The following is a 25,368-nucleotide window of genomic DNA, read 5'->3' as shown; positions in this document are numbered from 1 at the left end:
TTGTTCCTATAGCCACATCCCTTAAAATGAAAATAAAATTATGAGAATCACTTTATGACCGAAATTCATTTGCATTAAGGGCTTAGTCACCCATTGTTAAATGTGATCAGAGGTACCCAAAGTAAATGTAATGTTTTTGTGGGACCTGAGAGCACATCAGACATAAAATATACACCAAGTTTCATAAAAGACCTTGATAGTTTTCATATGATGGTCGGCTTTTAGCTGATTTTCCTCCAAGCTATACATTTTAAGTACATATCATTAGATTCAAGTACATATCATTAGATTTATAAAGTTTACTTGCACACCTGCTTCCAGGACTGTTAAATGTCAAAAATGTCAATTTGTAATAATTTGCCATATAAAATATGTATTGTATCGTGAATTTCAAATTATTTGATATCAGGAGGATATTCCTCATATTCAAATCAGAATACAATTTGGTGTGTGTCTGATGTGCTCTCAGGTCCCACAAAAATACTGTACACAGGTGATATGACGAGACCTTAAGGTGGTATTGGATGCATTTTCTAGAAATTAGGACATGCTTTTAGCATGTTTTAAACAGATTAATTGGGTAGGGTAAAGTACACTGATCAATATGCCTTTTGTTTGGAGCAAATCGGACATACGGTTTTCATAATACATCAATTTATATGTTCTTTGTATCCTATTGTTTTTTTTGTCTTGCGGAGCCGGCAATTTTTAAAAATTAATAAGTATTATAGCGAGAGGTCAGTTGGATGACTCAATTTGCCATTTTCCCTCTTGGAACACAGCATTGCTAGCATGCGTTTCCCAAAGGTACATTTTTAAATGTAAATAGAACATCTAAAAATGCTAAAAATAGAACAAAATGACATATTAGAGAGTTTGCGAAATTAAGTTTGAATATTTACTTCAACTTTAATAGTCCAATAAATTACCATTAAGGGGTACTACACCCCTGTGGTAAATTTGTGACTATTTTGCATTTTCAAAAAAAATAATAACACACTGGTAACAAAAGTTATGTATATTATTGGGGCAAGGAATCCAATTACTACACTGAAATTTCAGTAACTCAAGACGAGCGGTTCAGTATATATAATAGGAAATAAGGTACATCCTAGCGGTACCTCATTTCTTATCATAAATAACGAACCGCTTGTCTTGGGTCACTGAAATTCCACTGTAGTAATTGATTTCCTTGCCCCTATAATAAACATAACTTTTGTTACCACTGTGTTATTAGTTTTTGAGAAAAATCCAAAAATAGACACAAATTTATCGAGGGGTGTACCCCCTTAACATAGATTAAACAATCGTGCAAATCATGTTAAATTTGCCGTTGGTTAAAAAACACAAGCTTTGTGTTCCTCTGGTCATAAGGATTCAGAAAAAAAAGAGTTTAACCTATCTACGATGTATGGTTATGGAGTTATGAGCAAAAGTGTAACATTGTGCGTCATAGGTCTAATTTTGGTACACATGGAGCAAAATTGAAAATTGCTCAAATTTTGTTGAAAATGGTCCCAAATTATTGGCCTTTCCATGATAAATTAAAAAAAAACAATAGTTTGTACTATGTAGGATGTTTAGTTACCTCAGTAACACATCAAAATCAACAATACCTATTGAGTCGCATTGAGTTATATTGAATCAATTTGACCTTGACAAATAGTTGTGTTAAGAAAGCACCTAAGATATTTAAAACTATCTTTTTTCTTATTTCTTGCAACAAGACAATTAATTTGAGACCACTTCATCAAAATCGGAGCAAATTTAATTTTCGCCCCCCGGCGGCGAGGGAAATAATGGACCTATGACGTCACAATGTTACTCTTTTGCCCTTAACTCCAGAAGCGTACATCATAGATAGGTCAAAGTATACTTTTTCGGAATCCTTATTACCAGTGGATCACGATGGTGTAAATTTTGAACAGGTCCGAGTAGTTTTGAACTCAACCCTCTGTGCAAAATTCAATGACCTTTTTCTACTAGAATGAGGGTACTGTTAAAATGCCTCCATTGCCTAGATTAATTAGCACTATAAGTACTATTCATTTGCCAAATATGGCAACTTTAACATGATTTGCACGATTGTAGTGCATGTAAACTGAAACAAAATTAATGTTATTAAAACGTTTTATACCCTTTAAATAACCTGACATAAACCTTTTCTGTAAAACGTTGTGCTTCCTGTGGATATATCAAAAGGCCGAAATGCGACACATGTTTGCAGCACATATGGCTATTCATCTGTTACTTTGATAATATACAAACAGAATAAAATGTACAAGGAAAAATTACAGCCTTGACTAATTCCTAAGGAATTTCAACCAAAAGTGGGATGGCCTATAAATATAGGTTCTCTTTCTGTAGGTTTCTGCATGATGGGACTATTTTAACAGTTTTCACATAATACTATACACGACATGTACTTTGCATATAGCTTCATTTTCACAGCTATGCCTTTTATTGCAACAGACTCAAGTATTGAAACATTTGCATTATTTTTTTACTCATGGTTCTACTGATGACCTTTATTGTTAATTTCCAAAGACCAATTGAAATTTGATTCATCCAAGCTATATTTAATCTCAGACTCTGGGGCAATTAATTAATATTGGATCACAATTTCTATTTTCTAGCTTGATCCAAAGGCACATATATTATCTTTATACTCATGTTTCTTTCCCTGAAGGCCAGCATGCTTTGGTATGCTTCTTAGCCTGGCTTCAGCCTGGTCCCATTAAGACCAAAGTGTATGTGTCTGGCAAGGCAACCACACAAACCAACCAAATGCTACTGTATAGTGTCACCTATCTGGATCCCTGTAGAACTTTATTATTGATAAATGTTCAGGACCGGTTTTTCTCTGAAGCACCTTTTCACTCTGGAATCCCATATTGGCCATCGCCTTCCTGATCTCATCTGCAAAACAGACAAATAAAATGTATTGATTGATTGATTGATTGATTGATTGATTGATTGATTGATTGATTGAATGAATGATTTCATTTAAGTTTTATCAACACCATACAATATACAAAATAGTAAAAATAAATCAATACAAATTTACAGGCTTATTTCCAACAATCAAAAGTATTACAAAATATTTTTTGAAAGTACAAATGGGAAGCGAAAACAAATCAAAATAAAGTGTACACTTTGTAAAATGACACAAAATATGAGGTATTTGGTCAAAATGCTATAGTTGACAGCAAAATCAACATCTTATCCTCCAATAACTGTAACATATCTGGCGTGTTACCATTAATAAGGACTCAGTGCCTATTTTTTGCGAGCCAACATGAAAATCACATATGCTTAACCACTTTCTTTACAGTAATTGACAGTCTTTGTCTTCCACATGGCAACCATTCCTCTGCAAGCAGATATCAGCTCTCTGCAACATGGCATTCACACCACATCTTATGAGAGACATCCTGCCTGCCTGGGGATGATAACTTTATTATGTGTCTCTGTAGTTTATCAAGGTGTGCAAGAGGACTTGTGAATCGCTTGATTTTGGAAATCCTGAGGTGTAAGATCATGAGATCTCAGGGGCCATTCCACTTGGTGCTTCAAAGCAATCACACGATTGCCAAACAATTCTGCAAGGCGTTCTGTCAATGACTGTAAAGAAAGTGGTAAACTGTGATTTTCATGTTATTTTAATTGACTTTGTGCAACTGCATTTTTACATGACTCACAAAAAAGCCACTCAGTGAGTCCTTATTAATGGTCACACGCCAGTGATTTTACAGTTGTGGGAGGACAAGATTTTTATTCAGCTATCAACTAAATTATTTTGTCCAAATACTTCATACTTTTTAATCTAGTTGCTTTTTCAAACTGTATACTTTATTTTGATAGTGCCATGCAACATCCATAACTCATATATGGGGCTCTGCATATATCCTATTATTGTGGATAGTCCAAACAAAATACACTATCTATTAATATTATCTAATCAATATACATTCTTTCTCACCAGGTTTATTTTCTCTCAACACTAGTAGGTAGAATATTCCTTTATGTGAGAGTAGCTGGGGTATCTGTGGTAGCAGTCTATCAATAACTTGTCTTCCATCAATGCCACCTGCCCATGAACTAGCAATACTTGAACTATCAACCTGTAACAAATATATAGTGTCAATTAGATTGGGGGCTATGTAATAATTATCTGTCCCCTAGACTGCAGAACTCAGTCTTCAATGATAGTCAGTCATTTATCTATTGGTCGTTGTACATGTATGACTATATCATTTGAAGTTCTTATGATAAATCCTCTGGGGAGCAGTTTTTGACAACAGCTTGGGATTATTGGGACAGGTTATCTTTTGAATCCTTTTGTGAAAGAGGACACAAAACACATCAAGATCAATATGATACAAGTGGGTACCTTGAATATACAAACAAGTTACAACTGGAAAGAAAAAGAGCAAGGTAGGCCAACTTGACATGGGGAAACAAGTTTAATACAGACTAGATGCTATGCAGAGGGGAACAAAAGCAACAAATGTAGGCAAAGTTCGATAGCCAAACATTGCCAGTTCCAAGGCCCACAGAAATGCTAAACCTGCAAAAACAACAGGGATCAATAGGAATACAACAGTGCATTAGAACAAGTGATGAAAATCACTGTGCACATAAAGCAGATATGATAAACCAAACAAGCAATGTAGGCACAAAAACAGGCAAAGTTTGATGGCCAAAATTGCCGATTCCAGAGTTTTTTCTTGTCAACTTCAGCATTGAGCCAAGAGGGATATTTGGATTTGCACCTGATTATCTTTTTGGGGATACACTCAGACATGAGACAATGAAAACTGTTCTATGCAGTATCAATGTTTAAAACAAGTTATACTTTCCACCATTTAAAACCATTTTACACATTTAAAAAATCATGTTTATAAATATCCAGAGTAAGAAATTTTTTTCCCTGCAATTTTTCAATTACTTCACAATGACTATGTTCTTATATTAAATATTCTACAAAAAGGAGACGTAAAAAGGAAAGGTGGCAGTGGTTTGCAGTTACTGTCAGTTGAATTCCCTTACTCAAGCCCCTATCCAGTTTACAATGCTGATTTTGTTTCTATGTATTCATCCTAGGGTATTCATTACCTTCTTTAAGTAGTCACTGACTAGTACATCTATTCCATAGGGAATCAATGTGCTTAATTCACTAAAGGCCATGCATAAGTTAGCTAATTATCTCATCACCACTCTCAGGCTTACTCTGAAAGCATACTGCAGATTCCTTAGAAGTGACCTGAAAGTCATTTTAAAATAATTATTTATGCAAGCAGTGGTGCCACTAGGGGATGGTGCCCCCAAACATCTTGCACCATTAGAACCCGGGGTCACAATGTCACAGGTTGTCATCAATACATGATGGTCCCTGCTGAAATGAAAATGCAGGGCCAGAGTTGACCATGTTTTAGGTTGGGGTTTTACATGAGTTTGAAAAATTGGATAGGCAAATCAACAGATTGAGTCCATTGTTAAAGCCATATTATAACATTTCTGTAAAAATAGATTAGTATGGGAGACAAGCATGATAAAGTTTTATCTGGTCTATTCAGTTCATATCATCTCATTTGTTTAAACCTTTCAAACATTTCACATGCATGCTGTTTGTCTCAATGCCTTCTCGGACCATATTTTATTATATTGGATAGTAATTTATCATAAAACAGTAAAACGATCTGTTGGTCAGCATTGATTTTTCCCCCATCACATCAATTAAAACTAAAAAGCTACACCTTTTTTGAAATACTAGTTACCCATGACTTAAAATATAAATTTCCTAGCTCTTACACACCATTAGTTGAAGGATGTGACATGCTTGTTTGGTGACTAAAGGCTAATACATATTATCTCATTGACCATACCATGTTCCAATCATCTATCCAATTATTTATGCCTTGCAGACAATCTCACAAGATTGCCACTAATGAAACTATCTCATTTATATAGTATGAGGCTCACATGAGGTTTCATTAATTTGTCTTGCAATCATATGGTGCATACAAGATGGTCACTGTCAGTAGGTATCCATGGGTTGTCATGCATACAGAATGCTTGTGGTTTGAAAGCAATGACAACACAAACCTTTTCATCAAGGTCTTTAAGGGGGTACTACACCCCTGGCCAATTTTGTGCCTATTTTTGCATTTTTCTCAAAAATTATAGCGCATAGGTGACAAGTAAGACTAATATATATTATAGGGGCAAGGGCTACAACTATACTGCACTGAAAATTCAGCAACTCAAGGCAAGTAGTTATTGATTTATTGATCAAATATTGGTTTTCCCTCATTTTTGACTGTAACTCCGCAACTGTTGTCTGTGCTGAAATAAAATTTCCAGTGCAGTAGTTGTAGTCCTTGCCCCACTAATACATATCTTACAGGTCACCAATGCGCTATAAGTTTTGAGAAAAATGCAAAAATAGGCACAAAATTGGGCAGGGGTGTAGTACCCCCTTAAAGAAAGAGCACATCACATACATGTAGCCATAAACAAGTAGGTTTTTCTATAAAAATTTAACTTTAATTCGTAAATATTTTTTTGCATCTTTCATTAACCACTTGCACCTCTCTTAAATCTTAAATATTGCCCTCTAACTGATTAAATAAATAAATGAATGAATGAATGAATGAATGAATGAATGAATGAATGAAAGAAAGAAAGAAAGAAAGAAAGAAAGAAAGAAAGAAAGAAAGAAAGAAAAGAAAGAAATAAAGAAAAAAAAAAAGAAAGAAAAAAAGAAAGAAAAAAAAAGAAAGAAAGAAAGAAAAAAGAAAGAAAGAAAGAAAAAAAAGAAAGAAAGAAAAAAAGAAAGAAAGAAAAAAAAAGAAAGAAAGAAAGAAAGAAAAAAAAGAAAAAAAGAAAGAAATAAAGAAAAAAAAGAAAGAAAGAGGGAAAGAAAAAAAAAAAAGAAAAAAAAGAAAGAAAGAAAGAAAAAGAAAGAAAGAAAGAAAGAAAAAGAAAGATAGAAAAAGAAAAAGAAAGAAAGAAAGAAAGAAGAAAGAAAGAAAGAAAGAAAGAAAGAAAGAAAGAAAGAAAGAAAGAAAGAAAGAAAGAAAGAAAGAAAGAAAGAAAGAAAGAAAGAAAGAAAGAAAGAAAGAAAGAAAGAAAGAAAGAAAGAAAGAAAGAAAGAAAGAAAGAAAGAAAGAAAGAAAGAAAGAAAGAAAGAAAGAAAGAAAGAAAGAAAGGCAAGTAAGGAAGGGAAGTAAGCATGACCAAGCAAATGCAGTGATTCAAAACTGGATGGGTACACAAATGAGCACCATTTTTACTCACACTTGGTAAGTATCACACTTTTGCACGTTTTGTTTTAATATGACAGCAAGAAACACACCTGTGTTTTATACAAAAATGCAACAAAAAAAGGAATATAAAAAATAGACCAAAAAATGGTGTATTGTGAAGTTGGACTTACTTCGGTTCAATTCCTGGTTGAAATTACAAACAGCCACGCCCCGTACACAGCGTGTTGTCATGATTTTATATTGGTAATAATGGGACACAATTTTACTTTGATTTTTTAGGCCATATACTCTTATACTCTAGATGAGTTATACCATCAGGGGTAGGAATGTTCTACATACATTGTACCGATTCAAACATAGATGATCACCCTCCTTGCTCCCATCCCAGCAAACACAAAATATGTTGAAATGTTGGGTTATATAAAAAGAGTAAACCTTTTATAATAAAATTCAAAAGCATTTTTGAAAACTTACTGCAACATATACGAAACCTACGTAAGGCAGCGGAAACCCCTGACGTCACATGCCTACGGATTGGTGACGTCATGTTATTCTCCCGGGGTTATTCTGCTGCCTTTAGACACGTTCAAAACATTCTAACAAATATAGTAAGGCAAAAAAAAAAAATTGTTGTGTTGCCCTCAACCGTCCGGTCCTAAATCCTGAAAAATCAGGGTCGCAATTTTTTTTTTTTTTTTTTTTGGAATGATGATTTTTACAGATTTGTTTTTCACTTAAAATTAATATTATATTGAAAGACTAGTCTTTAATTGATGTCTAACAGGTATCCAGAAGTCAAAATTGACAAATGTCCCTAATTGAAGAAGCATTATTTAATATTTGAGGGATTTTTTAAAATCTGAAGGTTAAAAAAAAAAAAAAAAAAAAAAAGAAATCCGACCGCCGGACCCAACTTTCCCATTTTTCCACTTGAGGGCAACACAACAATATTTTTTTTTTGGCCTAATGCTAATTTCAAATTGTTATGTTGAAATATTATTTTTGAAAAAATGTTGGCCATATTTTACACATAACATTTTGACAACATATTTGGAATCTTGTTGTACATGTAGTGTTTTTTCATAAAACGTTTTAAAAACATTTTTATGCAATTTATATATTTATGTTATTAAAACATTTTGACCAAAACAAAAACACATAACATGTTTATGTTTAGGTCAGTCATATATCCTCAGACCTGTCCTATGGTTAAGGAGTGGGGCTATGCTATGGTATATAGCATGATCAATTCAAAACACTAACACTTTTGAGAAATTCTCCTTGCAAACACAAACTGCACACAATAACAATGATGTTGCTACATGTAATAACACATCCACATTTTATATTTCCATGTCATGTGTATAGACGAATCCAAATCCACGCATTCCTACACCTGACTAGCAGCCTTTAGTTGGGTAGCCGTCGGCTACAATGCACCCAAAATGTGAAATGATTCGCGGCCTTGGCGGAAATTTTAAACTGCATTCCATCACCCGTTTTACACCTTCCGCGAAAACACAGGTAGACAAAAGAATGATTAAAGTCAGTTTACAACACAATAGGCCCTACAGTCCCCTTCGGCAAAACACACAGCTTCTACATGGTCTATTTAGGGATTCAATCATGTTTCACCGTTGTTCATCACCGTTTAACAACGATGCGGCGCGTCGTCTGCGTGGTTTACTTCAGCGAGGGCAGCTTTAGCTGCCCGGCGAGTAAACCACGCAGACGCCGCCGGACGCGAAAGTTGTTAAACGGTGATGAACAACGATGAAACATGATTGAATCCTTTCAACAACGAAAAGAAGCTAAAGATCGTATAATTCACATGATTATTTCATGAGGAATGTCAGTTATTCATTGCCACTCAGCCTTCCAAAAACTTCGATGATTTTTCTGCTAAAATCAGCAATAAAACTGGGATAAAACTACAGAATAAAACTGCAATGTTTAGCCGCTGAAAATACTGAATTTAATTAGTAAAGCTTGCATACGCTTTACATGTTCCAAACATGACGAATTTTACGCGCTCTCGGCGTAACGCGTAGTCTCGCTCGCATTCGCGTATACGCTATAGTAAAAGTGTGGATTCATCACGGATTAACAACGGTTGGTTCCTGTACAAAGGTATAGGAGGAGTTGTTGAATCGCTGTTGAAGTGACATAATAATCGGATTAACTACAACCGGTATCTATGCATTGAACCATATCATTCTGATTCCCACCTGTACGATAAGTATCTTTGAAAAAAGCGTTATTGTATTCAATCTATGATTGCAGACATACACAGGTGATGTGCAACCTGCTTGTGCTTGTACCACAATATCTTGGTTATCAGGCTTCAGGAAACCACCCAAAATACAGAAAAAAATTAAATAAAAATGATCAATAATCATCACTTCTCTGAAAAAAATGCTAACAATCATAAACTTATAGGCCTATATTTACAATTTATTTTTTGGGGGGGGGTCTTTAATACTTTCCAACAAATTATCTATAGAAACATTGGAAATATTTCCAATTCCGGCATGGCAAATTGATCAACCATGGCGGTCTCATACACCATATCAACGCTACAAATGGATGTACTTGCGAACAAAAGGACTATAGTATGAATAGATGCGACGGGATTACCTGCGGAATTATCTCTATTGTATATATTATTCTATTAACCCTCCTCGTCCTTGCATCTTCTCTATGTGTTAGGCGCCTTTTATTTGCAAAATGGGGCGCTCAAAACACCAGGTTGGTGCATGCGGCTACCCAAATATGGCCGACCAAATCCTGTCCATGACTTGGCTCGTTGGATTCGTCTATAGATGTATGGCAAATACTTAGTTATATTTATATTTCAGCTAACCAATTCAGTAACATAAATCAGCAACTTGAACTCCAAACCAAGAGGATATAAATACACAACATGGACTTATTTTTGTCAAGTTTAACCCTATAAAGAATAATATTTTTGGAACAAGCTAGCTCCTTTCAAAACATAGATGCTGAATATAAATGAGCATGAAGTGTACCTACCAGCAAATGACTGCAGACGAAATCTAAAAGGAGCTCATTTATATTCATAAGCGTAACAATATGAAAACACAAGATGGCGCTGTTTAGAAAAGCTAACAGTGACTAAAGTATATCAGAGGGTGGCAGTTGTCATTAATAAAATACATTAAATTAAATTGACATGAAAAGTATTATTTTGACCAAAATCATGTGACAAACAGTGATGTATAAATGAATCAAGAACATGTAATGCTCTGAAAATTCATCAAAACTATCCTAGCCGATCAATACTGGTTTTGATTTAACCTCAGGTATAAACAACACCTATCTCTGTTGGTCAAAAGTGATACTCGTGAAACTCGGCTGTATTGAATCACAACAGTGTCACACGAAGACCAAGGAGGATAAGGGACGATGATTGGGCGTGACGTCACCAAATGGGTGATTCCACTGGGGGATCGGGGGGTTATTTGTTATTTATTCATTCATGTGTGACTAAATGATTACTGTAACTGGTCTGCATGTATTACTTCACTCGCGAAGTAAACCATGCAGATGATGCGGACACATCATTGTTAAACGGTGATGAACAACGGAGAAACATGATTGAATTCCTAAATAAATTATCCCATGAAGGAGTTGAGACTGTGTTTTTATTTACTTACCTCTTCTGAGGGTGTTACAACATAAGGAGGATTAAATAACAGCAGGTCAATACCACCATTGAGTTGGGGTTGAAGCGCTTGCAGCAGGTCAGAGGTCACAACCTCTACAACAACATGATTCTGACTGGCTGTTCTCTTTGCACACTCTGCAGCGATTGCATTACGATCTGTTGCTCTGAAAGTAACAAGAAACAAATTATCATTGTATTATTTAAATAGCTATGGACCGGAGGATCACATGAAGGCCTGCCTCACAGACTTCACCAACCAATCGAAGGCAGGAGAGTAAGTCTGATCAAGGCATACAGTAAACTGGCCAGTCAGCATACAGTAAATATGTCATTTTTGACATTCCTTTTAGCTTAACTGCATAATAATAATAATAATAAAACGGCATTTATCCACGCTTTCTGAATACTCAGATTCCTCAAAGCGCGCCACGGGTCGATATGCTGCCAAGCCCCAAAGGGCAGAGTTGACCTCAATGCTGAGTGTGACAGACAACAGGCCCGGGCTGATCCCCTACTCTATACGAAAAAGGCCTGCAACGTTTACATGTCCAGATATTGCTCTTCTGGTACATGGGACCACCATTTTACATGACTCCGAACCACGGCATGCGGCCACAATGAGTGGATAGAGGATAAATGAGAAAGCTCATGATCTTACAACCTTCCTATAGCCTAGCACACCAAACTACATGACCACCCTCTACCTCTAGGCTAGCCTTCTACAGGGTGGACTAAGGATGACCACCATTTCCCTTCTCCTCCTGTTCATCCGACAGTGGACTGCCGTTGCTTTGGAGGTCGTAACTCATCCGCCTTCACTACCGATGCTAACTCCTGGTGCTAGCTCGCTAGATCCGCCGTTGGTCTTCGCCCATAACCCTGGCCAGGGAGGCTAAGGGGGTACCCAGTGCTTGCCCAGGGCACTGCCACCAAGTCTATGGAAAGGGGAGGGGTGACTCACTGTCCCTCCATGGGCTGCCTTAAAAAGGGTCTCATGCTGTACCCACTAAATAAGCACCCATAAATAAGCACCCATATGACTGCAACATATGATGGATGAAGACAAGCAGTAAATGGCTCAGAGTTAATTAACTCATCATGAGAAAGGCTTATTTTGCTTCCTTTTTGTTACAGGTTTTAATCATTCTAATTTTACGGGGAATTGAGGATGTTTTAGGTCATTTAGAACAGAACTTTGATCACCTAAAAATATCAGTTGATATATACCATATTGTAGCCCATAACACCTAGTTTTTTGGACACACATGTACACATAAAAGCAATGAGTGCGTCACAGAGGCATTCTCGAACAAATTTAACTAAATAAGCATTGCCCTGTTGTAGCAGTGACGTACATAGTCACTATGCACACACACACACCCCACCCACTCACCCCCCCCCAAAGGTGCACACATTGTACACCTGTATCCGAATAATATAGCAACAGTAACTTACATATACATGGCCGAGTTGTTCAATATTTTAGCTAGAAATGTAATGACCAATCCAGAACCACATCCTATTTCAACACACACTGAAGGTCTGAAATTTGAAGAAAATAAAGAGTAAATTTCTTGCACAAAAACACATTCAACAAAAAGGTGTAAATAAACATACTGCATAGCTTTTGTATAAAGTGCCACTTCTTCAATATCATAGCAAGCTTGTAATTTTAGTAGCAATTAGGGGTTGTGCAATAATTATGAGCCCCGGGGGTAAAATTTTCAAACGGCATGCCATAAATTGCTTCCCCCCCTCTCGGCCCGCCTGAATCGCTTGCCCCCCCCCCCCCCCTTCCCATATTCTGTACTGTTCTCCCAAGCCAGTTTTTGGCATTTTATTTAAAAGGCGACCCATGAATGTGTGCCAAAATTGCTTTAAACTTCCAAAAATCTTTCCCACATTTTTACCCTAGGGCTCATAATTATTGCACAGCTCATAAAATAAAATGAAAGTCAAATTTGAAAATTTCACACATAAGTTAAACACAGTAGTTCTCAAACCACAAGTCTTGCCTGCTTTCATGATCAGCTGCTTTCCTTACCCCACCACCCTACCATCCTCATCACCCTACCCCACTGCACCACACCCTACTTTACATGTATGGCTCGATCCTTCCTACTCCACCACCTCAACCCACTACAAATTCAAGTCAAAAACTGAAGGCAAGTTCAAACTCTGTAGCAAACAAGACAGCAAACTCAGAGCAAAATAAGATGTGTTAACTCAATGGAAGCGAGTTCTACTTGGAACTTGCCTTCGGTTTTTGAATTTGTTTTTAAACTACAAGATGTAGTTTTTGTTGTTTGCTAATGTTTTTTGTTGTCTGTTCCTGAAGAAGAGCAGTTTATCTGCTTGAAACATTAGTTGTTGTTTTTTTTGTTTGTTTTTTTGGTTATGTTTGTCTGCTATGTGCACAGTGATTTTCATTGCTTCTATTGTACTTTTGTACTCTTTCCCATAAACTTCTGTGGGCTCTGGAATTGGCAATTCTTAGCCATCGAACTTTGCCTGTTTTTGTACCTATATTGTTTGTTTGGTTTATCGTGTCTATTTACATGAATCTGTGCTTTTCATCACTTGTTCTAGTGCACTTTTGTTTTCCAAATGATCCTTGTTGTTTTTGCAGGTTTAGCACTTATGTGGGCCTAATTGGAACTGGTAATTTTTGGCATCGAAATTTGCCTACTTCTAATGCCTACATTTGCTGTTTTTGTCCCCCCTGCATACTGTCTAGTCTGTATTTAACTTGTGTCCCCACATCAAGTTGGTGTACCTTGCTCTTCTTCATCCCTTTGTTAATTTCTCTTTTTACTTTAGACATTCTTTGCTATTGTTACTTGTGCACTTTTTTGTTGATTAGGAGAGTGTGGGGAAGGGTGTGTCGCACATCCAACCGCACCTTCCCCCCACCCCCCAACACACACACACACACACTTTTTGGTGGGTTTGGGTCCCCTCCCCATACAGGCTTACCACTCTGGCAAAAATCACAGGTACGCCACTGGAAGAGTTAAAAAAAATAAGAAATATAGCCAGCCTGGTCATTTGAACCTGAGGTTTTACAATTTCACAATAAATTTAGCTCATATAATGTGGCATGATAATGTCTGCAGTTTGGTCAATTTCTAATTTAAAAAAAAATTATCGGAAGGGGTGTTTACGTTTACTTCAACAGGGATGTTTATTAGGGACAATGTAGTATAATAATACTGACTTGAGTTGGTGGATGTTGTCAATATCTTGTTCTAATGCATCCATGAGTAGAAATGTGTCCTCTGCAGGTTCGTAAACATTCTCATAGTCTTGCTGTGTCAGGTGAGAATAGTCGGGTGTCTGGAATGAAGCCATGTTGAACCATTATAGACCTTCATGTAAGCTAAAACTGCTTCAATGCTGATCACAATAAGTCACAAAAAGATGGCAGCTGTAACGATGAAATGGAAAAAAGAGAATTTTGTTATTTTCTAGTTTGAACCATTTTTTCCCCAGGCAATTTTGGATTTGCAATGAAGGATATGAGAGAAAAATGGACATTTACCTATCAAATTTTGCCTTTTTTTTAAAAAGATTTTCTGGCAGGCCAAAAAAAAAGGGGGGGGCATTTTTTTGGCAGCTCCAAAGGGTGGGCAGGCCGAAAGAGAGGGGGGGGGGCGGTTTTTGGTACATATGTTTTGGGCATGGTTTCCATATTTAATAAGGTGTAGAAAAAGGTACAAATTTATATTTAAATGTAAAATTTCCTGCTCACCGTGCTCGTGCTATATCAGAAGACATTTGATAAATTTGTGATTATTTTTGCATTTTTTTCACTCACTCACTCACTCACTCTGACGACTTCTGTCGGACTCATACCATGGCTCTCCAGATATGTCTGTCCTGCATGCAGCTCTGGATTTCGTTTGGTTCCTGTCCAGTGTCCTCACACAGTTCTAGAAGATCTACATAGCTCAAATGTACCTAATTTCTTATGATATATAATGAACCACTTGTCTCGAATCACTGAAATTTCAGTGAAGTAATTGGATTCCTTGCTTCTATACATGTAATATACATAACTTTTGTTACCAGTGTGCAGTTATTTTTTGTACCATAAGGTTATAAATTTGGGTTCCACTGGAATCTTGCAAGTGTAATGGGAGCAAATATTTTTCGGCACGGCGAAGATTTTTACTTCAAAATGGGGAGGGGGCAAAGATTTTTTGGCACAGCCAAAGGATGCATGGGAGCAAGCAATATTTGGCAGACCATTCAGTTGCTACCAGTGCTGCCAGGGAACAAATAAGATTGGGAATGATAAAAACAATAAAACCATGGAAGCCGCCATTGCCCTGCCATCGCGTAGGCCTGCTACCGCAACTTCTACCGGCTCCATCACGTCCATGCTCTGCGTTCAAGTAATAAAATTTCCCGTAAAAATCACGGCTTGCTGCATCCAAGATTAGACTTTTCCAAACCTGCTAAAGTGTATTTTTTTCAGCTGTTGAACAGCTAGCTGTTTTTAATACTTTTAATAATATTTTTAGTGCATCCGTGAACTTTTATTAATAACATCAAATCAACCAACAATCCCGCTATCCAGGCCAATATTTATACAAGAAAAACACTGTTTCAATCATAAAAATTAACCTTAATTTCGCGCCTACACTTAAGACTTGGCGATAGTCTATTCAGATATCGTTATCAAGCTTGAGGTGATTGACCCCCGATGATTGACAGTCGGGAACGCGTATTGTTACACGTAGTCATGGTGCTGGGCGTGATAGGGGGTGACTCGACGGTCGCCAGCACCCCCCTTTTTCTCAAGATGGCGACCTCCATGCGTGTACCGGGGTTGCTGGCGTGGAACGTACCAAAACAACAGCAGGAATTGCTGGTTAGAACATGCTGGGACGAAAAAGAACATGGTGGATCAGCAAAATTTACTGTCAGGGGCCTGGTGCCGCTGAGAGCCATACGGGCCCGGGGGTAAAATGAACGCACAGGCCCCTTTTTTACGGGCCCCTGAGGTGTCTTTTCTTTGCTTTTATGGGCCCATTTACATTAATGTATATTTTTACGGGCCCCTACCATTTTAAAAATTCACCACACACATGACCCAGACGCATGGATGATATACAGTAAGCCAAAAAATGATGGTACCAGTCACGTTCACCCCCTGTATATTGTAAATAAAGGCAAATATGCCATAATTTGAACCAAAAACATGTTTGAAAGTTTTTTAACTATTTGCTACATGTATAAACACAGGGTAGAAAAATAAAAACATGCTGAAGTATCAATCTCATTCATGCCCTTTCCCATGCAGGAATGATAATTAACAATGGCGCCATTAAGGGGGTACTACACCGGCTAATTTTGTGCATATTTTTGAATTGTTCTCAAAAATTATAGCGCATTAGGGACAAGTAAGTTAGTAAGATATGTATATTATAGGGGCAAGGACTACAACTACTGCACTGGAAATTTTATTTCAGCACAGACAACAGTTGTGGAGTTACATTCCAAAATGAGGGAAAACCAATATTTGATAAATAAATCAATAACTACTTGTCTTGAGTCACTGAAATTTCAGTAACTGGATTCCTTGCCCCTATAATTATAAACTGAAAAGGTCCTAAGAAGGACAAATCAACCTAAGAGTTAATACCCTACTACAATGGGGAATTATAATTCAACTTAGGCAAAGTTAGGTCACTAAAGAATTGAATTTAGGGCACTTTTTAGGACACCCACTTCACTTAACAAAGACAATCACTTCACTTTTAGGACAGCCACTTCACTTCAAGTGGATTTCCTGGGAGTGAAGTGGTTCCATTATTATGTGAAGTGGGTGTCCTAAAAAGTGCCCTAAATTCAATTCTTTAGTGACCTAACATTGCCTAAGTTGAATTGAGGCACAAAGGAGTGTAGAGATAATTCCCCATTGTAGTAGGGTATTAACTCTTAGGTTGATTTGTCCTTCTTAGGACCTTTTCAGTTTATACATAACTTTTGTTAGTGTCATGGACGGACATTTTAATTTCAGGGGGGTCTAGATTTTAAAGATGACCAATCTCTTGATGCTCAATCTTTGCAAAGCAACAAACATTAATTGGTTCAACATATAAAGCAAAAGATGCCTTCAGTTCACTTTTATTGTTACTTTATTCACAACTGAAAATGGTACTTGGTGTCAGGAATATTGGTCCCCAGCCAGTTTGAGACAATTTCAGGGGGGTCTATTTTAAAGATGTACAATCTCTTGATGCTCAATCTTTGCAAAGCTACTAACACTAACATATATAAAGCAACAGGTGCCTTTAGTTCACTTTCATTGTTGCTTGATTCACAACTGAAAATGATACATTACTCTATGAGGACTAGACTGTGAATTACCTTCAATATTGGTATACAGTCATTTTGGGGCAATTTCAGGGGGGTCTATTTTAAAGATGAACAATCACTTGATGCTCAATTTTTGCAAAGTAACTAACATTAACTGGTTGAACATATATGACCAAAAAATGCCTATATTTCACTTTTACTGTTGATTGTTCGGGGGTGTTAGATATGGTACTTAGTGGAGTGAAGTTCTTTACACAGACGGCCATGTGGAGCAGTTTAGGGGGATCTATCTGAAGAAATAAGGGTCCCTTGTTGATCAACTCTTGAGGACAAATTTAAACACACATGGTTAATACAAATATAGTAAAACCAAGTTTAAAGTTCTTTTGATGTTTTATTTATAAGCTGTACTAAAACTTGTGATGAAATGTCCGTCCGTGACAAAATTTCTGTCCGTCTGTGACAAAAATGGATATTTGTTGTCATAACTCAGAAAAAAGTTTGGAGTTGCAAAATAATTTTTCTATGGCAATGTGCAGTTACTGGAGCTGCTTCAACACCCAAAAGTGTCTGTCCGTGACAAAATTTGTCACATTCTCCTGCAAAAGATGAAGCTTGTTTTCAATATCTGTGTATCAGGTAATCAAGCCATGTATCTTGGCTACTATTTATCCTGGAAATTATTGGTAAAGTATTGATTAGTTTAGATAGAAATGAATGAAAAGTAGGGGAACCTATTTCTATCTCGTCCGTCCGTGACGCAAACATTTCAATTCAAGTCAACTCAGAGTCATGCTGCACACCGCTCAGCGGTGTGCTGCTCCGCTTGCACAAGCAGATAAGTGCAAGCAGCATGATGAAGCGTCACACCGCTTAGCTCGTTCACATAGCGCTTCCGTTGTCCCACTGCCTGGCCTACTACGTTAAAAACGTAGATTGCATGGCGATCGGAGTGTTATCATCAGAGCACCTCGAGCAGCAGAAAGTATGAAACCAGCATTAGGCCAAGTAAAATAAAAAACATGTTTCACGTCCGTCGTCCGTGTTTTTGAAAAAAATGAGGAAGAGGGGGCTTTTTATTTTTTTCTCGCAAAATCGGTGTGAATACCCATAATTAGAGCTGTTTTAGCGTATACAATGCGGGATACAATAATGCCTTGAAAAAGGAGGAGGCCTCTTGTTATTTCTTGTTCTGAGAGATAGGCCCCCTCTAACTGTCACAAAACCTTATAAAAGTGTTTCTTGTATATGGTCATTTTCACGGTAAAGGGTGTACATGTAACTTTGGATTTTTAACATTTTGATCCGTAGTGTTCTAATAAAGCCACAGAATTCCATGATTTTTGGCCACATAAGTCATCTAGTTAGCAGCTACCTTGGGTAGCATAGTCATCTTTGGGAGTTACTGCGTTCAGTTTTAGCAGGCTTAAATGTACTTATTAAATATTGCCATTTTGAAAAACTATAAAAAACAGTAACATTTTTGTAAAACCCTGTGTTTTCTTCAGTTACTTCATGGATAATTTTTCTTATCCTGAAAGTATGGTCATATGTTCAGTAAACACTGCCACATTAGATTTAATTGTGAACAGCCCTGTATTTTTGAGAACCGGACTTGATATTTGTCGTTTCGGAGGCTTCATTTTCCGTTAACAATTGTTAACAAACTTTGTGGGTATAGCTTTGGTTCATAATTCTTGGTTATTTCTTCACTTCTTCATGATTCATAACTGTTGATATCTTAACTTGAAATGGGTAACAAAAATTAGTTGATTTGCAAGCTTTTAAGATTTTTATAAAATCTTGACTTCAAAGAGCCCTTTTTCCGTTAACTGTTTTGAAGCCTCCGAAACAAACTGTTCAGCAAGCTTGGGCAAATATAAATAAAAGAGCTCATCCAATCTATTTATCAAAATGTAGCAAAGTAGATCCTCAAGTCACTTGTTTTTAAATCGTGGAGATATATATCACCGTTTGAAAATGGGACCCAATACAAACTTTCCGTTAACAATTGAAGCCTCCGAAACAAATGAAGCCTCCGAAACAACAATAAGATTAATTATCATCTATGCATATCTAAATTGGTGTTTCATACTGATATCTGCATTGTAATTGTTACTTGATATGTGCAGAATGTCATAAATTTAAAAAAAAATTGATATTATGGTTAATGTTTGAAAAATATACTGATACCCAAAAAGCCTGTTTCGGAGGCTTCACATGCAAAAAACACCATACTTAACAAATGGGTAAAAAAGTTAACATGTTATAAATCTACAATATCTGCCACATAGAATCATAGATTCAATACACACAAGAAAATAACAGCTTAGATGATCCCAACAGTGTTGTTTTCAAAAAAACTACTTCTGCAATGTTTAACCATTGTTAACATGAAGCAAAAAAAAAAAAAAAAATGACTTGCTGTGATAATTTAATTTTTGTCAAAACTGAAATTCAATACTTGGAAGCAAAGCATGAAAATTGGTAATTGTGATATTGTTTACCTATTTTTTCATGTCAACTTGCAGTAGTTAGCCAAATATTTTACTTTTATGATCACCTGTGTTGTTAACTGAAGCCTCCGAAACACAAATCGCTTGAATTGCCAATTCTAAAAAATAACTCCAATTTCTGTGAAACTTGGCTGGGAGGTTCCTTTTATAAAGTAGTATTTGTACATGAAGTTAGACATTCAAATTATTTTAGGAACCCAATTAAAACTTAAAAAATATGTTTAAGGTTGGGAAATTTCCATTGTAAATGACACTTTATGTAAAAAATTTTCAAAACTGTAATTATAAACATAGCAAAACATGGTATAAAATGTAACTTATATCTGTTGACTTACTTTGGAATGGGATTTCACATGTATTCCAGCTTTCATGTCATAATTTTCTGAGCTTATGTAAAATACATTTTTCTTAGATTTTAACCAAAATGTTATGGAAATGTCAAATTTGTTATTAGAAATCAAAAGGTTTAAGCCTTGAAACATTATTTTACTGGAATTTAAGTTGCTTCTATGCATGATTTCAGTAAACAGAAACATATTTAAGTGGTTTGAAATTTTGACCCTAAAATCAAAAGTTACACCCTTTACTGTGAAAATGACCATATTAAAGCCATATTATAACATTTTCAAACAAAATAGATTAGTATTTATTTGCCATAAAATGTTAGCTTTTACTAGCAGATATATCCCTTTTTATTTTTGAGCCGAACAACTACGGCAAAGCAAAGAAAATTGGAATTTACTACCAGCGCACATGTCGCCAACCACTCATTCGGTCATGTTGTGGTACGACCCTTTGACCTTTGTTGTGTATATCACCGTCCCGCACGCCATGTACGTACTGTGTGTTATGAATATGAACATTGTGTATGCGTTCGACTAATAATTCCATCGTAATAATAAAGCGCCGGTTCCGGCGTTTTATTCAAAATCTTGAATTTTGACAAAACTACAGCACTAGAGTCTTGATTTTTGCAGGGTATATTGGTTTAATAAAGTACAATAAAATATTTAATCGTGTAAAAAAAGGAATTTTAAAAATTCAGTGAGGGTGTCTTCCTCAGCAAATGTTATATTATAATATGGCTTTAACAAGGCTAGAAAACATCTCTACTTCCTAAACATATTTTATGAAAAGTTATCTGAATTTCAAAAAATAAAAATAAAATTGAAGAAACCTCAAAAAATGAAGCGGGAGGGGATGTGAAACATGATTATTTTTTATTTTAATATCAATAGTACACATGCACGCGTAGTACACATACACATAATAATAATAATGACGATTTAATATAGCGCCGGTATCCGCCTTTCGACGCTCAATGGCGCTTGACACAACAAGTTCAAAAGATCTGAGAAAAATATATCAACATGGTCACACAGTTCATAGGAAAAAGAGTCAAATACTAAAAGAGTCACTCTTTGAATGCCTCATTGTATAGATGGGTCTTAAGTCCAGATTTGAAAGTTGCGATATTGTCACATGTTCTTAGTGCTACAGGCAGTGTGTTCCATAGTTTAGGTGCACCAACTTCAAAGGATCTATCTCAAAGGGTTCTTGTACGAAGCTCCAGCAGGCGTCCACTGTCCGTTGATCTCAACCCAGCTTTATCCGGAGTGAAAGCATCAACTATGACATCATATCATCACAATTCACATACGATTAATTAATAAGCCTAAGCTAAGGCTATTAAGCTTTTCACTGAGTCTCTGTGACTCTCCTGAGTTTGTGTACATGCAATGATGGGTCATGAAGACATGATCATCACTGACATGACACTGATCATGTACTACATGACATGATCTGACATGATGCATAGAGACTTTCCCTGAACTGTCAAGTCAAACTATGAACGCACCAAGGGGACGGTAACAACTCTCTTGAAAGACCTTGGGTGGCAGTCGCTGGAGGACCGCAGAAGATCTGCACGCCTGACCCTGTTGTATAAGATCATCAACGATGAGGTGGACATCCCCAGTGACCGTTACCTAACGCCAGTTACCCGACCTTCTCGCCGCTGCAACTCCAGAAGTTTTATCCAACATCAGACCAGACTCCAAAGTCACAAGTATTCATTCTTCCCACGAACAATACCCCAGTGGAATATTCCTCAAAGAAAACATAATCCAAGCTCCAAGTAACCAAGCATTCAAAGCACACCTACAGGCTCAGTAACCACGCTTAATCCCCGCACAAGCTTGGCTGTCATACCCAGACGTTCTGGGTCCTGCCAATACCAGAGTTGAAGTTGAAGTTGAAGTTGAACTGAACATTCCATATCTGTATCTGTATCTGTTAGCTACTGTGTAATCTCCAATAGGATGTCCAACACAGGCATGACAGGGATTCTTATTGCCACAGTGATATAAATATGCCTATGGTCGTGTGTCATGAATTGGGGGCCAAATGCGTTACATGCTCAAAATTAGAAAAATAATCATGCTTTCACACAAAAATGATTGTAATTCATCTCATGTTTGTCAGAAACCTACAATTTTTATATCATCATAAAGCTGAAAGTGTAAGGAAGACAATTGTTCAACTTTTAAGTTGATATACAGGGTGCCACAAATATTATATAGGGTGGAAAAGTTACATTTTCGTTCAAAAAGTAAAAAAATTGGTTCCTCTCTTACTCACTAACATAAACACCTGTTCTGCTAAAACCTTTTTAGATGTGCTAATAACATTGTAGGCTCTCAAAAAAGCAAAGTTGTTAGGATGAGTTATGTAGCCTAACTGAGATACAGGGTGTTCAAAAGTCGTACATAAATTTTTATGATTTTTATGACATTATCAATCAAAACTTTTTTCCTTCATGTCCTACACAAAAACCAATGGCATATATGAATTCCTCATCAAATTTCCTTCTAAAAAATATTAACTTTTACAGAAGTAGGGTAACTTCTTCAAGAAATATGACATTCAGAACATTTCGGAGCACAAATGCATGCTTAGTAGAGTAACGTATAGGAAAAGCCTAGAACCCATGACACAGAATGCAGCACATTAACAACAAATTAAACCAGCTTGGAGTAAAATTGGTCAAGTTACCTACTAGACATAAATACCAAAACAATGGTACATAATTCATCCTAATACCTTGCTGGGTTATGAAGTTACAGTAAAAAAATAAATTTGTGAGGCACTGAAAATCAATATTCCCTATACTTTAACACACGCCTCAACCGTAGGCACCTCAACCGTAGGCACCACCACCCCTGACTTTGCATCATTTGAATTGCAATATCTCAAAAAGTAAATACAGTGTGAAGTATTTACTTTCCACAGTTTTAGGTAGATAAATTAGCAACAAAATGAGACCATTTCTAGTTCAGTAGCCCTCTACATTCTTGAGATCTGGGCCAAAACGTCCTGAAATTTTTAAAAAAATGTAACACCACCACCTTTTCCTATACCCCAATTCATGACGCACGACCCTATCTGTATTCATAATTGTGCCTGCCTACCTTTCATAAATTTCTTTTCAAATCTAGTGGAAATCAGTCACTGTCAATGACTGTGCACCGCATTGTTGTACCGGCTCAATGGGCTGTGCAGTGTGACTGTCAAGTTTGCACTGATGATGTACAGGTCTATGTACACCTGTAGATTACATAATCACATACGTACACACATGCAGTGCGGCAAATCTCCAAAAAGGCCATGTATGCCAAAACGGGGTGTACACCCCGAACGGGGTGTATATGCGCTACGCTTGTTGCCGGGCGCTTGCAGGGCCCTGGAACTTGCACTGCACATCAGCTGGCATCGATTTATATCACCGTCTTGTTCCAAAATTCGGACAGGGTCTATCTTAATCAGAATTTTCCCCAGAATTCAAAAATATATTTCTTACACGCTAAAGCGCTGGCCATGGGGTGAAATTTTCACTTTTTTACCAAAAACCTCCATTTTAAAAGGAAAATCCTCAAAATCAGTATTTTGATCATTTCATCAGTATTTGGTAAGCTATTGATGACTTTTTGGCGTCAAATTAAAGCTATGTAACAGTTCTTGACAATTAATGTGTAATCATTTTCATATGAAGTCCCACAGATGGGTTCCGTTTTGCCCCAATTGGACATAACTTGTCTTCACTCCAAAGAAATGTAGGCGTTATCTAGGGGCCTACTCGAACATGGTAAACACTTCGCTGAAACATAGACATATAACTAGACCTATAGGCCTACTCCACAGAGATGGTAGGCCTACTGAATATTTCTTTCTAATCAAATATTGGTCATACATATTATAGGCCTATAAGAAGTTAACCACTCACTCCACAGAGATGGTAGGCCCACTTAATATTGTAACTGAATATAGGCCTACTAGGCATAGGGCCTACCGATGGAACAACTGATATAAGTTTGCACCCAGGGTGCCGTTTTGCCCCATAGGGGGGTTCCGTTTTGCCCCGATAGTGGGGCAAAACGGATTTTTTTTTTGAAAATATTTTTTCATTTTTATAAAAAATTGTAAGATTCAAGTTATATTGGTTAATGGTATATTAAAGGTAAATACAAACTTCAACTGGACATATAATTTTTACAGTCATATTAGTTATGGTGACGTCACAGAGCATCCTCAAAGTTAAGTGTTCCGTTATGCCCCACCTTCCCCTACTAGAAGTACTACAATAACGACAACAAAAACAACAGTAAAACAACCTAAAATGTCATTTTACGTGATTTTTAGGTGATATCCAACTTCAAGAGCTTTCAAGGGTCCATAACTTTTTTTCCTCACGGGAAGGCCCCTTTTTTGACACGGATGACCTAGGGGGAAAATTTTGTAAGGAATCCAATGAGCAAGGTTTAAATTTTCCCGCGAAAGTAATATTTTTCCGGTAGCTGGTTTGTCATACCCTAAAAAGCCAAAAATGACCCACGCCGGGGACCCACGTGTTTCATTGGTTATACACCCCCCAGACCATGTATAATGCTATTCAGTCTGATGCTATTCGAGGTGTACATAGCGCCCTCTGATTTGAAAAAACGGGGTGTACACCCCGTTCGGGGCCCTGGTTCTGTATGATACATCTACCCGAAATACATCATTTGCCGCACTGACATGTGCGTTTGTTTACAATGTGTTTCTAGTGTGTATAACTGTCGCGACTGTTTTAAAATAGTTCCTTCCATATTCAAAATTTATATCTGATAAACATTGTTTGTTAGTAAGGTTGGTAAGATTTTAAGTGCACGAAAAATCAAAATAAAACAAAATAAATTTGGGAAAAGTACGTTTATTTTTTTTTATTTTTTAATAATTCAAACACTTTAATGTGGGGATGGCCCGAAGACACGATATTTACCATTGGGCCGTATTTCAATATCGCCCGGCAATTCTTTCCTTTCAACCAATCAAACGGGCTGTAAAATTGACACCATATCTAATGTTTGTAAACACGACCCGATCAGCACACTCGACTCACTGACCTCAACCAGTACTTTTACGTGACGCAGTCTCGGTCTCGTGATGTGTCAGGCCTGATCAGATAAGCTTACATAAGCTTACTTTCCATATGTTCAGCTGATATTCAGTGATGTTTATACTGGCTTTT

At 36.8% G+C, this 25,368-nt stretch overlaps 1 protein-coding gene across 5 annotated transcripts; it reads right to left on the bottom strand.

The window, feature by feature from the left end:
- Window positions 1–1,263: 1,263 nt before the first annotated feature.
- On the bottom strand, window positions 1,264–25,143 carry LOC140150789 (methyltransferase N6AMT1-like). Of its 5 annotated transcripts, none has more exons than XM_072172913.1 (6): window positions 25,120–25,143; window positions 14,177–14,386; window positions 12,415–12,501; window positions 10,949–11,123; window positions 3,983–4,124; window positions 1,264–2,919 (listed from the first exon to the last, which is right to left on the bottom strand). In XM_072172913.1, the coding sequence occupies exons 2-6, from the start codon at window positions 14,308–14,310 to the stop codon at window positions 2,804–2,806; spliced, it is 654 nt and encodes a 217-aa protein (XP_072029014.1). In that variant the 5' UTR covers window positions 14,311–14,386; window positions 25,120–25,143; the 3' UTR covers window positions 1,264–2,803. The 5 variants fall into 5 exon arrangements, with proteins under 5 accessions (XP_072029014.1, XP_072029011.1, XP_072029013.1 ...); XM_072172910.1 differs by lacking the exon at window positions 25,120–25,143 and adding an exon at window positions 14,789–14,909; XM_072172912.1 differs by lacking the exon at window positions 25,120–25,143 and adding an exon at window positions 14,785–14,870.
- Window positions 25,144–25,368: the final 225 nt, after the last annotated feature.

Source organism: Amphiura filiformis, chromosome 4, assembly GCF_039555335.1.
Source record: "Amphiura filiformis chromosome 4, Afil_fr2py, whole genome shotgun sequence".
Classification (NCBI taxonomy): Eukaryota; Metazoa; Echinodermata; class Ophiuroidea; order Amphilepidida; family Amphiuridae; genus Amphiura; species Amphiura filiformis.
Note: the sequence above shows the minus strand (reverse complement) of the source record. Positions and strands in the feature narration are given on the sequence as shown.

Excerpts from the sequence above, each read along its gene's own strand:
- LOC140150789 (XM_072172913.1), bottom strand. The coding sequence starts at position 14,310 with ATGGCTTCATTCCAGACACCCGACTATTCTCACCTGACACAGCAAGAC. Across the intron at positions 11,124-12,414 it reads AACAACTCGGCCATGTATAT|AGCAACAGATCGTAATGCAA; the intron begins GTAAGTTACTGT and ends TGTTACTTTCAG. Across the intron at positions 4,125-10,948 it reads TTGTAACACCCTCAGAAGAG|GTTGATAGTTCAAGTATTGC; the intron begins GTAAGTAAATAA and ends TATTTGTTACAG.